Raw genomic sequence first — 13,257 nt, forward strand, 5'->3', positions numbered from 1 at the left:
TTAATATTATTTAATATTTTATCATTATTTTATTATTATTATTCACAAAATATTTCACTACTCAATCACAACCTAACTTCTTCTATAAAAAGAATAGACAAAGATACTTTTGTAATTTAGGAAACTTCATGGGACACAAACATAAATTTTCAATTGTTTTTTTTGTCCATACGTGATTTTATTATTATTTGGTATTTCATGATTCATCGTCCCTCTTCCTCTCTTCGTCTCTCTCTCTCTGTGTCTCTAAAATCCTGTTCGGTATTCACAGCTCCAAACCCCAACCGGCTCCAAACTTCACGGTCGTTAAACCTCTCTCTCTCTCTCTCCCTCCCTCCCTCTCTCGCATATTTTGCCGTCCTTCAAATCTCCCACGCACCGAACTTCTCATAAACCCCCTTCCTCGATCATCTCGTTATTACGATCCTGCCCCCTCTCCTCTGCAATTACTTTCATCTTTCAGAAATGCCTTCCCTTGGGCGCCTTATGACCTTCTCATGCTATATTCGATTCCTCGGTATCGATCTCTAATCGGGAGAAGCTGGATGAGGCACTAGCCTCTCATTTCTTCTAGAGTATTCCGTAAGTTTTCTATGCTTATTCATAAAAAAAAAAGGTTTTCTAGGCTTGTGTTTTTATTCTTCTTATTAATTTTTTTAAACATGAGTATCATTGTGTATTCTAATCATTACGGTCTCTGATACCTCAAAAATTTCTAGTTCCATATGTCTACACAACATGCTTATTATGTATCTGCGAAAACCTAGTGGTTTAGGTCCTGCAGGAGCTTAATTTGATAGTGTTTATTCACAAATATAGTTCCAGTTAGTGTTTTTCTGTTAAAATTCGGTTCTGCTTGTTTAGTTTTGTTGTCTTGTAGATTTTCACGGCGTTATTTATTTTGCGATGAGGTTTTGATAGTATAGGTTGTAAGCCTGGGAGATTTTCATGAATTCCTTCATATATTCATTGACGAGGTATGGTGTATTTATACACATACAAGAGAGAATCAAATCTGTTACAAAAGGCAGGGGTATTGCTGACAATAAACAAAACCTAACTCTAGAGTATTCTGAGCCTATTTACAGTAAATGAATAAATGATTAAGTGACAAAATGTTATATGCTAATATGCCCCCTCAAGTCTAGTGGGGTGTCAACTACATTGAGACTCGAACGAAAAGAAAAGAATTTATCAGAGACTAATGGCTTAGTAAACACATCAACCAGTTGCTCCTTGGAGCTGCAAAAAGAAACTTTCAGAGTTTGTGCAGCAACTCTATCAGGGACAAAGTGAAAGTCGATGTCCATGTGTTTGGTCCGTGAATGGTAAACTGGATTGGCGGTAAGGTACGTAGCTCCTAAGTTGTCGCACCAAAGTGTAGGAGTTGTAGACAAGGAGATCCCCAACTCTTTCAGCGTGGATTGTAGCCATATAAGCTCCGCTGCAGTGGATGAAAGTGACTTGTATTCCGTTTCCGTGCTGGATCTTGTTACAGTCTTTTGTTTCTTGGAGCTCCAAGAGATGAGATGAGTGCCCAGAAAAATAGCAAAGCCTCCTGTGGAGTGTTTGTCATCAAGGCACCCTGCCCAATCTACATCCGTGTAGGGCTTGAAGAGAGACACAAGATTGAGATTTAAAAAATAAACCATAATTAAGAGTGGCCTTAAGGTACCGAAGAATTCTCTTGACAGCAGTCCAGTGAGGGACTTTGGGACAGTGCATAAACTGACAAACCTTGTTGACTGCAAAGGCTATGTCAGGTCGTGTGAGAGATAAATACTGTAAGCCTCCTACAATACTATGAAACAATGTACTGTCCTCAAACTCTAGTGAGTCATTGAGACAGTTTAATTGAGGATGCCATCGGTGAGGTCACAGATTTTGGGTGAAGCATATTGCTTCGTAGCAATAGATCCTTGATATATTTCCTTTGAGATAAAAATAGTCCAAAACTAGAATAATCAACTTCAAGCCCAAGAAAGCAGGATAAACAACCAAGATCTTTAACAGGGAAAGCTTGAGACAGAGCACTAATCAGAGAGTCAATGGCACTTGGTTTTGATGAGGTAACCACAATATCGTCAACATAGATGAGCATAAACATTTTCAAGTCACCATGATTTAGTATCAATAGAGAAGGATCAGTTTGAGATGCTGAAAACCATAACTAAGCAGCCAGGTACTAAGATGTGCAAACCCGGCTCGTGGAGCCTGTTTGAGGCCATAGATGGCCTTGTGCAGTTTGCATACAAAATTAGGATTTTTCGAATCAATGAACCCTTGGGGTTGTTGCATGTAAACTGTGTCATGTAAATCACCATGTAAAAAAACATTTTGAATATCTAGCTGGCGTAGAGGCCAGCCATTCGTAATAGCAAGTGAAATTATCAAACGAATAGTTGTGGATTTCACAACAAGACTGAAGATATCATGAAAATCCAGGCCAGACTGTTGATGGTAGCCTTTGGCTACCAATCGGGCTTTTCTTCTTTCGAATGAGCCCTCTGAGTGACACTTAGTTTTAAACACTCATCTACACCCTAGAATATTAAAAGAGGGATCAAGGGGTACCAAACTCCATGTATTGTTATTGACGAGGGCATGATGCTCATGGGCCATGGCGGCTTGCATTCTGGGAACTTGCTCGCGATCGAGAAACTGGAGGGATCGTCCGGTACATCTGCAACAGTAAGAAAACAATTTCGCTGCTGTGGGTAAGGGATCGTTCCATCTCGATAGATGTGAGGGTGAGAAGAATTAGTTTGACTCTGAGTTATTACAGGGGGACGGAGAATCGTCGATGTAGTGGAAAGAAGAGTAGAAGGGAGATAAGGAGAAGACAAGGATCTTTCTGGAGATGGAAGGATCGATGGATTTGGGAGCGGCAGAGGTTGATTGTGAAAATTAGGGTTAGGTGAAAGTGATGAAGTATCGGGAGACATGGGTGAAATGGGGGCCGAACTTGGGCCTGGGCCTAAAATGGATGGAGACAATAAAGGAAGGGCCCTGTGTGTGGAAGTATTGGGTAATGTAGGTGGGCTTGAGAAATTGGGCTCCTGGTGAGAGTAAGGAAAGGATGTCTCATGGAATGTAACGTCTCGTGAGATGTAAATTCGGTGAGAGCTTGGGTTAAAACATTTATAGCTTTTGTGAGAGGTGCTGTAGCCCAAGAAAACACATGGTGTTGACCGAAACATTAATTTGTTTTTGTTACAAGGCCTCAAGTTGGGCCAACATGCACAATCAAAAAGTTTTAAAAAAGTGTAATCAGGGTCTTTTTGGTGAACCAAAAAATAAGGGGATTTATTTTTAAGGACTTTTGAAGGGAGCATGTTAATTAAATAAACTGCGGTTTCAAAGGCTTTGAACCAAAAATGTTTTGGAAGAGAAGAATGGGCAAGGAGTGCAAGACCAGTTTCGACAATATGTTGATGCTTGCTTTCGACAATATGTTGATGCTTGCTTTCAACAAGCCCATTTTGTTGATAAGCATGTGGGCATGAAAAACAATGTGTAATTTCAAGTATTTTACAAAATGATGTGAGTGGTGTAAATTCACCATCACCATCAATTTGTAATACAAGCAATTTTGAATTAAAAAGACGTTCGATGTAAGGTAAAAATTGCATGAAGACTTGAATAACATCAGATTTTAATTTTAATGGAAAAATCCATGTGAAATGGGTAAAGTGGTCCACAAAGGATATATAATATTTGAACCCATTGTTGGAGATTACAGGAGATGGGCCCCAAAGGTCCGCACTAACAATTTCTAAAGGCCTTTTATATTGGGCCGAGCTCAAGGTATACGGAAGCCTATGGGCCTTTGCAAGGGGGCACGCTAAACATTGAAATGTATCATCTTCTCTGCGGGATGAGGGCAAGCACTTAGTGTGCAGAATTTTAGACACGAGATCAAGGGAAGCATGCCCGAGTTGTCTGTGCCACTATGAGATGGAGGTTTTCTCTCCCAAATGAGCTGAAGTAGAGGTCGTTTTTATTGAAAGAAAAGCATAAAGGCAGTTACGCGTTTTTATTGAGGGACCTCCTTGTCCGAGTGTCCTTCACACAAAAATGGTTTGCATGAAATTCAAAGAAACAAAGATTATCTTTGTAGAATTGAAGCACAAAAACAAGGTTCTTGGAGATATGAGGAACATGAAGCAATTTATGTAAAAGAAAAGAGGAAGAGTTAGAGAGAAAAGTAGAGTCACCGATGTGTTCAATCGGGAGACACGATCCATCACCCACGTGAATGCCTTCAATACCATTGTAGTGCTCACTAGACAGATTGAGGTTAGAGAGGTCATTGGTGATATGGTGGGTCACGGTAGAATCAAGATACCAAGTGGTATCCGAGTTGTAGTTTTGGTGGTTGGAGGGGGAAGTTTGGGTGGGAGAACTGGATGTATAGTTGGCTGAGAAGTAAGGGGGAGCTTGCATTTGGTATGAGTGGATGAACCTTTGCCGACATTGAAGAGCAACATGCCCTGGTTTTTGACAAACTTGGCAAGTGGGGCGGGCACCACTAGGTGTTTGATGAGTGTTCCCAAAGAAGTTGGGTGTGTAATGACCACCACGGCTCGAGTAGTTTCCTTGACCTCTACCCTGTCTACCTCTAGAGGAAGATCTACCTCTCTGGTATTGGCCACCAGGAGAACCATGAGAACTAAAGTTGGCCGAGGGCTCTATAGTTTGTTTAGAGGTGTGAGCAAGTCTACTCTCATGGATGAGAAGCATCTGGTATAGTTCATGGGAGGAGATGGGGCCAAAACGGGTGGTCATAGATTTGACAAAGGATTCATAGAGATGACCTAACCCAGTGAGTAGGTACGTGACTAGCTCTTTGTCTGGTAGAGGATTACATGTGGAGGCAAGGCTATCGGCTATGGACCTGACCTTACCGAAATACCCAGTGATCTCATCCAAGTGTTATAATCTGGACTGATTTTAGGTATTTCATTGTTAGCAGCAGGAAGAAATTTTGCTGGACAGGGTAAGGTGCCATCCACATAGTAGTAGAGATCTTGACCTCTAAGGTAAGCTGATATTTGCACCTTCCATAATAAATAATTCCCAGTAGTAAGTTTAAGGGTGACTACATGTGAGAAAGAAGAGATGAGGGAAGCAGAAGGAGAAGGAAGTGAGGCCATGGATCACGAGACTGCTAGTCAAGCAGCTCTAATACCATGTAAGCCTGGGAGATTTTCATGAATTCCTTCATATATTCATTGGTGAGGTATGGTGTATTTATACACATACAAGAGAGAATCAAATCTGTTACAAAAGGCAGGGGTATTGCCGACAATAAACAAAACCAAACTCTAGAGTATTCTGAGCCTATTTACAGTAAATGAATAAATGATTAAGTGACAAAATGTTATATGCTAATATAGGTTTTCTTATATTAATGTGTTTTTTTTAGTTCGTCTGCGATTATTATTGAGTTTTTAATGTTGGAGAGGATAAAGTGTAAAATTATCAATAACTACAGAGGGAATTGTTTGTGGCGTAATTTTTGCTGGTATCTGCTAGAGAATTAATCTTGGTTGGCATTATCTCATTCCTAAATGTGATTGGAAAGTTCTTCAAGTTCTTTACTTCTAGCCGTCGACCCTAGCACAATGCATGTAGCCTATGGGTTTGAGTCAACAATGTAACCAAGCAAGGATTTTGGGATATTGCACGTGAACAGCTTACCTGTCTAAATCCTATCTCTGTGTGTGTACACATATATGTATATTTATATGTGGATCTAGGTAAATAGGTTCATAACCCCTAGTTTGTATTTTCCTAGTGTACATATTTCTAGCCATAAAGTCAATTTACTCTTGTTTTCTAGCTTAAATCTTTCTCCATGTTTGTAGGTTCTCTATAGTTGCTGGAACTTGTCTGGGCAATTGAAGTCACGAGATTGCTGCATCTAGTGCTGGATGCTATAAAATACTATTCTGGATATTTCAGAGGTTCCTATGGAGCTGAAAGTCTCATCTCCAAAGCCAGCAAGTCTTTCTCCGTCTGATTGTGTTGGTGATCCTGAGGAGAAGGAAGTCAGTGATGATGATGATGATGATCGAAACCACAAGCATCGAAGGCGGGAGACCCGCTCTCAATCTTTGGAAAGAGATGCTCTGGAACATGTGATAACAAGGCCATATAGAAAATACAACAAACATTTCGAATATGGGCATCCTTTCAGGGAAAATGAATCTCCACAAAATCAGAAAGATCTATCTTCAAAGTTTGAAAGAAGACGCCCAGGCTTAATGGCACGCACATCTTTGGATTCAAATCATAGATTTCGGGGAAACCAAATGTTTTCTGGAGCTGGTCCTGGTAGGGGACGAGGCAGGGACTCTGGCTCTTGGAACCAACGTGATTCGAGGTTCAGTTCGGTTGATATTGCTTCTCAATTGGTTCACCAAGGGCCCATTCCTCCAAGCCTGTATAATGGAATGGGGTTGGCAAATGTTTCAAATGCACAGAGTGCATCCTGGAATGCATTTGGATTAATTACAGGACTACCAACTGGTGGTCTGGAAACACTCCATTCCATTGGTTTGCAAGGAACTCTCAGACCACCCATCAATTCTTCAATGAATATTGGCATTCCTCACCAACGCTGCAGGGACTTTGAGGAGCGTGGATTTTGTCTGAGAGGGGACATGTGCCCCATGGAGCATGGTGTTAATAGGATTGTCATTGAAGATGTTCAGGTATGCATATTTGTGACATGCCCTGTTACTGAGCCGTAAGAGATCAATACCTTATTTAGCAATGTACTATGCTCTACATAACGGGGAAATTAAAGTCCAAGTGTGGTAGGCACTAATCAGGCCTCATGACCAACCACTTTATGGGTACAAAATCTTCTATTTCTGCTCAAATTAGACTATATTACAAAGATAAAAAAAAAAATTTCCAAATGACACTTTGATTTTTTAAGTTTATCCTCCTCAATGACCTTCTAATCGGTTATTTAGACCAACTTTGAAGTCTGCTTCATGGATGTCACTTTCATTACTCTTTTCTTTTAATTGCCAATATCTGATTCTATTCTAGCTTTTTCTGCCAATGCCAATGTCAATTCCTATTTGAATTGATATTGGCTCATTGGTCCTACCTTGTCTAAAAACTAGCCAGAGAAGACACAGAAACCCATAAACAGGCCTCTTGCTGTTTCTGGTTGCTGTAATCTCAGTATTTCATGATTGTTAGTACATGGATACCTTTTTTTTTTTTGGCTGAATTAGTATGTGGATACCTATCCTGCTGGAAATTCCCTTGATGGTGGGCCACACTGGCAGATCACTGATTTCCATATCCTTATGGATCACTTTTGTTACTTGAAGATCCTTGAGATGAACTAAAGGAAGAGAGATCTTTCTAACTTCCTGGCCATTTGTTGGGCGATTGGAAGCCATCGGTGAAATGTTTCAAGGGGAATTATTTTGTAATTAGGATTATCGTATTCATTTGAGTCATCTGCCATCTGTCATCTGTCAACAGTAACTCGGTAAATAAATTATGCACTGCATATGTTGACTTGTGCAGTCAGTTGCCATGCTCAGTCTTTTCCTGGGCAACAATCCTTTTTTACATTTTAGACCATGTATTTATTTGCAGGGTCTTTCACAGTTTAACCTTCCTGTTTCACTTCCAAGTGTGCACCTACTGGGAACACCTGCTGGAACTGGACCTTTACCATCAGTAAGTGCTTCTTCAACCACTTTGATGAACAGCAAAGGATTCCATAGCAAAAGTAGCAAGCCTGGATTGGTCGAGGATGGTTTGGGGTTTAATGGTGCATTTTCTGGTTCTGGTTGTGCGGGTGGAGCTGATTTGTATGATCCTGATCAACCCCTGTGGAATAACAATTGCACCGAAACATCAAATGGGCTGCATACTCTACAATCACCAAAGAATAATGAAACTGACTCTGTGTTGAATGATGATCCCTCCGATAGGCGCAATGGCAGGTCATGTGACAGTGCTGATAATGAGTGTCTTCATAAAAGCCCTGGAACTGCTGTTGCCTCACAGGGTACCGGTTTGTCTGTTTGGGGTAGAATCGGTAGTTCAAAGAACAGATTAGATGTAAAGGCAAAAATTGACTCTATGATGAGTTCCTCTGATTATTTTGAGAATGAAGCTAATGAAGATAAAGGGGCCTTGGCCAGTGTTCAAAACACTTCCCGCCAAGGAAAACAGATCATTGCGGAGGTTATGGGCTCAAAAGCTATGGCATTATCTCCAAAGACACCGAGTGATAGTACACGTAACATGCGGAAGCCTTCTCAAAAGGCACTGCGTACTCTATTTGTCAATGGCATTCCCCAGAAAAACAATAAAAGGGAAGCTCTTCTTTCGCATTTTCAAAAATTTGGAGAAATTGTTGATATTTATATTCCAGCAAATAGTGAAAGAGCTTTTGTCCAATTCTCAAGTAGAGAAGCGGCAGAAGCTGCTCTTCAGGCACCTGATGCTGTAATGGGTAACCGCTTTATCAAGCTGTGGTGGGCTAATCGTGATAGCATTCCTGATTATGGCTTAAGCAGCGGCAGTAGTGTATCTGTAACTCCACGTGGTGCAACAGCTGCTTCAGTTCCATCTTATCTTTCCCTTGCTAGCAAAGGGAAAGATATTAATCAATCTGCTGTTTCAAAGAGTAGTGTTCTCCATAGTTCTGACGCCTCTATACCTGTCTCTGACCATCCTAAGCCTGTCGTCTCAGATGGTCCTAAGGTTCCACCTTTGCAAAAGAAGCTAGTGAGTTTAGAGCAGTTAAAAGAGGAGCTTCGCAAGAAACAAGAATTGCTGGACCAGAAGCGGAATGACTTTCGACGCCAGTTACAAAAACTTGAGAAACAAGTAAAGTCATATGTCCTAACCTTTTTGAATTTCATGTCCAGTTATACATTTCATTTATGTCACATGTTCAATGCGGAGCCTGTTACCCTGTGGCTTTCATGAGCCAATATCTGGTAATCTAAGTTCGGTATCTTTCAGGTGCAGGTGCTGCCCTGCATATAACAAGCCAAGTGTGCATAGAACTTTTTCTATTTTTTGTTACACTAAGGAACCCATTACAGTACTTTTTCTGCTTAGACAGTCTTCAAATGGTTTCATGAGCTGTATCTTTCCCATGATAACACTAAAATGGTGGAGAGAGAGATGTAGATTAGGTCACATTAATAAGTTATCTGTTCTTTCACACCCTACATTGAGATTGAAAAGTTATTAATAACAGGCTCTTTTATAATGTTCATTCTTAGTCTCGACTATTCTCAAAATTTGATCTCTTGCAGACTACAGGACTTAAGGGCGAGGTAGATTCCGAACAAGCTGCCAAGAGACCTAAAGTGGAAATAGTGGCTGATATTGCTAAAACTGCTACTCCAAGGTCCACAGCTGATCCTGGTTCTGTGTTGGCATCTCCACGTGCTGAGATGGTGGGGGATCGGAACAAACCAGCTGATAATGTTGTGCCCAATAGTCCCAAAACAAGTCCAATCCCGGTACTGCAGGAACCTATGAGTTTAAAGCAGCCAATTCGTCCAGTTGGACCAGTAGGGACTCCTTTTCTAACAAACAGATATAAATTGGACAACCGTCCTACTGCATTTAGAATTCTTCCACCTTTGCCAGCCGGGCTTGCGAGTGTAAGTCTCTCTCTCTTCTTCTGTGCATGTGGCTGATTAATAAGATTTATTGAGGAAAGGTAGATGGGGCAGTCCCAATTTACAATGAATTATATGGTATTTTTAATATTCTTATACAGGAAGAGAACTGGTCTAGGGTAGTTGGGTACATTCTTGCACAATGCTTCATGAATAAGGTTTTACTTACTAGTTTATGCAACTCATGAGCTTTCTAGATTTTGTTTTATAAAGAATACGAATTTCATTAAAAAGCCCATTAGGTGCATTCCTTTTATAAGCTTTCTAGATGTTAAATAATGAAACCATTGGAAGTGGCCAGGAAGGGCCTTTTTAATCAATGTTTTAGAAGGTAAATGCGCGAGACGAGGCCTTCAGACCGCATTTTTAAATCACGTATGAAGCTGCATATTCCCTCCCATTGCAAAACAAATATATGCTATAACAGCTGGAGAAAAATGCTTTAATCAAACGTATGTCATTACTGAAAGGAAGATCATCAAATGCCGGCCTCACAAAGTGGGTAAACTAAAACGCCCCACCCACAAGAGTTTAACCTAAAATAAGGGGAGTTTGGCTCGGGTGGCAATGTACCCCATTTGAAACATACCTTCTGCTAAAATGATTGTCATGTAATTAATTTCTTTATAATTTTTATTTTTTGAAATTGCCTTTAGCACGCATGTAGGGACTGAAATTTTGCACTTACTACAGCATGATATACTATCTATTTGCATGCCCTTCTTGCTTTTGCTTTTGGTGTCTTCCCCTTTAGTAACTCATTATTAAATGTTGTGGGGTCAGTTTTTCATGGTAATTGTCAGTGTACTCGATGAAAGATTTGCTGATGTCCTTACCTTCTCTTCTAGGATGCTGTTTTGAAGGAACACTTCTCATCATATGGCGATATTTCTAATTTGGAGCTAGAAGATCAGCAAGCTGGTGAGTCTGAGGCATCGAAAAATTGCTCGGGTCGTATAACTTTCACCACACGCCGATCAGCGGAGAGAGCATTTGGTGAAGGTAAATGCTGGCAAGGCCACACTTTAGAATTCATGTGGCTGACGTCTAGTAATTCTGCTGGGGGCAGAGAAAATTCTCCCTCCATTCATAAGGGGCATTCAGATGGTCAAACTCCGGAAAAAATAGAAGGTATCACTCCTGAGGAAGTTTCTGCATCAGAAAATGGAGAACCTGAAAATTCAGTTAGAGAAAGCGGTGTTGAGCCAGGGGAACTGGGTGACGATGATTCCCAGCCTAGTGCAAGCACAAAGTCCAGTGAGAAAGCGTCACCTGAAGGCGATGTCCGTTGAGGATGGATTAATCGGATTTGTACAGTGAGGTAAGATGTTGTTCCATCATTAATCTGTAATTTTCAGGAATGTTGCTGAAACTTAATTTTTCCAATGTTTTCTATTTCATGCATGGGATATGTAGAAAAGGAAATTCTTGATTTTTGACTCCCACCTGAAATATTTGTTGGGATGGTTGAAAGGCGAAACTTGTAGTCTTTCAGCTTTTAGAGATATGTCTAGTGGTAGTAACAAAGGATTAATGTTTACAATTCTACTGAAAATTAATCAAACCTTTTACATAACAGGGATTTGGGATCTGATTCTCTATATTGTACTGGAGACTGGAGTTGATGCACTGTAGTCTTGTTCCATTTGCACAGATTTTACCATGTTTCATGACATTGTCCATCTTCAGTGATATCACATGCAAAATTTCCCAATTTTTCTTCGACTTTGCATATGCCTTAAACAGCGCTTGAGCGAGAGCGACTGAGTAATTGAAAGCTCGTCAGGGATTTCAAATAACATAATTTAATTTTTCTGCCAATGCAAACATACATAGAAAAACATTAATTTCAAGCGTTCCCCAGCCCAATGCCAAACTCATCTATCCTAAACACGCTTACAGTTGCATGAACAAACACGTGCACCCAAAAACCCGACATCAACGTTTTGGAAGAAAACGCTTCGACGGTACATTAAATACTTCCACCTCTCAAGCCCTCTTCTTCACTTTTTTTATTTTTTTATTTTTATTTTTATTTGATTTTCGTCGGAGGGATAGGCCTTCAAAGTTGAAACCTCTAGCCTGCCTTTCACGTCCTCCTTCCCTCTTAAGCCTTACTCTGGATGTCTTGGCCCGTTTCCTTAGTCTTCTGGCCCACATAAGCTGTCATGTCTTGCTTGCGCCTCTTTGCCTGGTCCATCTCCTGCGGGAGGGATCGACAGGCCTGTCGGAGGTAATTGAAGACCCGGTATAGCTAAAACCCAGCGATAGCGAGGCCCATAACAATGGCGGCCGGAACAAGCACAGGGCTGCAGATGATAAAAAGTGGGGTGGTGATAGCAAGCCCAATGACACTGCCGATGAGCGTCAAACCAGCAAGTGCAAGCAAAGTGCCGCCCACGGGGAGGCCACCAAGGACTGCTATGACTTTTGCCGCCGATGGGCCTCTTTGGGACTTTGGACCACCGTTATAGTGGCGTTGCGGGAATTGGAGCTGTTGTGGACGGTCAGCCATTCACGATGATTGGATCTTCCACAGAGGTTTAAAAATATAAAAAGAACAAGATACAATATTTATATAAGAGGAGAAAGTTGGCGGGTGGTATTATATAAAGGGGTGGAGGCTGTAAGGCATCGACACGTACATGTGAGATGGTGAGCACTGAGGCGCAAGGGCTTTGCATGAGAAACAAGTTTCAGGGTGGCCCTTGATCAAAAGGGGCTTCAAAAATAAGGGAGGTGGCCTCTTTGTCCAGAACGTACGTGTTGCCACCATTTTTGTTTGTGTTTTGCAAGCTGATGGATGTGCTGTACTACTACTACCTAAGGTTGCGATTGGGCAGTTATTGCGATTCCCCCACATGATAAGGATAAGAGTAGATGGTGAATGAGATCTCATATTGCTTAGAAAGAATAAAAATTATTGCTCTTTATAAAATTTCATTGAGGCTTCAATTGTATCACTAACTAGTCTAAGTCATGTGGTTTGGGCCACTTCTATTGGGGGGTTACAAGTGATATCATAACATATCTCAACCAGAAATGTGAGACTTGAGTCATACCACCTACAACGGACAAGTCCGACAAGAACGTCTAGAATTTAAGGTAGAAGATTGTGATACCACATATGATAAGGATATAGATAGGTGGTGAATAAGATTCTACATTGATCGTGAAGAAAATTTTTTTACTCTTTATAAGGTTCTAATGGGGTTCCAGTTATATTATTGATTAGTCCTTTTTGAATATAGGTCATGTGGTTTGGATCTTCTATTTAAGAGTTACGATCTCAGATATTCTGTAAATAGTAATAAAAAAATAATGATAAAATATTAAATAAAAAAAAATAAGTAAAAAATAATAAAAAAATAATAAATAATGATAGAGTATTCTATATCCAAACTAACCCTAAAAGTAACGTAGGGGGAGATAAGAGTATAAACAAAATTAACATGAGGCAGAAATACTTGGTCAGTTTTGTGCCAGTTGTTAAGTGGGTTTGGACCATCACAGCTACAGTTTTAGAGTGTATAATATTTTCGTATTTTATTTAAAAAAAATTGATAAATTTATC

General features: G+C 40.4%; 1 protein-coding gene and 1 pseudogene across 1 annotated transcript; one reads left to right on the plus strand and one right to left on the minus strand.

The window, feature by feature from the left end:
* The first annotated feature begins 208 nt into the window (after positions 1 to 208).
* Positions 209 to 11,277, plus strand: LOC109021649 (zinc finger CCCH domain-containing protein 41-like). Its single transcript, XM_019004332.2, has 5 exons — positions 209 to 582; positions 5,871 to 6,719; positions 7,630 to 8,874; positions 9,312 to 9,665; positions 10,532 to 11,277. Exons 2-5 carry the CDS (start codon positions 5,976 to 5,978, stop codon positions 10,973 to 10,975), a joined length of 2,787 nt encoding a protein of 928 aa, XP_018859877.1. The 5' UTR covers positions 209 to 582; positions 5,871 to 5,975; the 3' UTR covers positions 10,976 to 11,277.
* Positions 11,278 to 11,697: 420 nt separating this feature from the next.
* LOC109021650 lies at positions 11,698 to 12,228 on the minus strand (annotated as a pseudogene).
* Between the last annotated feature and the right edge of the window lie 1,029 nt (positions 12,229 to 13,257).

This window comes from Juglans regia, chromosome 10, assembly GCF_001411555.2.
Source record: "Juglans regia cultivar Chandler chromosome 10, Walnut 2.0, whole genome shotgun sequence".
In the NCBI taxonomy this organism is placed as follows: domain Eukaryota; kingdom Viridiplantae; phylum Streptophyta; class Magnoliopsida; order Fagales; family Juglandaceae; genus Juglans; species Juglans regia.

Bases quoted from the DNA above. Each gene is read 5' to 3' on its own strand.
- LOC109021649 (XM_019004332.2), top strand. From the start codon at position 5,976: ATGGAGCTGAAAGTCTCATCTCCAAAGCCAGCAAGTCTTTCTCCGTCT. The intron at 6,720-7,629 runs GTATGCATATTT...ATTTATTTGCAG, and splicing joins TTGTCATTGAAGATGTTCAG to GGTCTTTCACAGTTTAACCT. The intron at 9,666-10,531 runs GTAAGTCTCTCT...CTTCTCTTCTAG, and splicing joins TGCCAGCCGGGCTTGCGAGT to GATGCTGTTTTGAAGGAACA.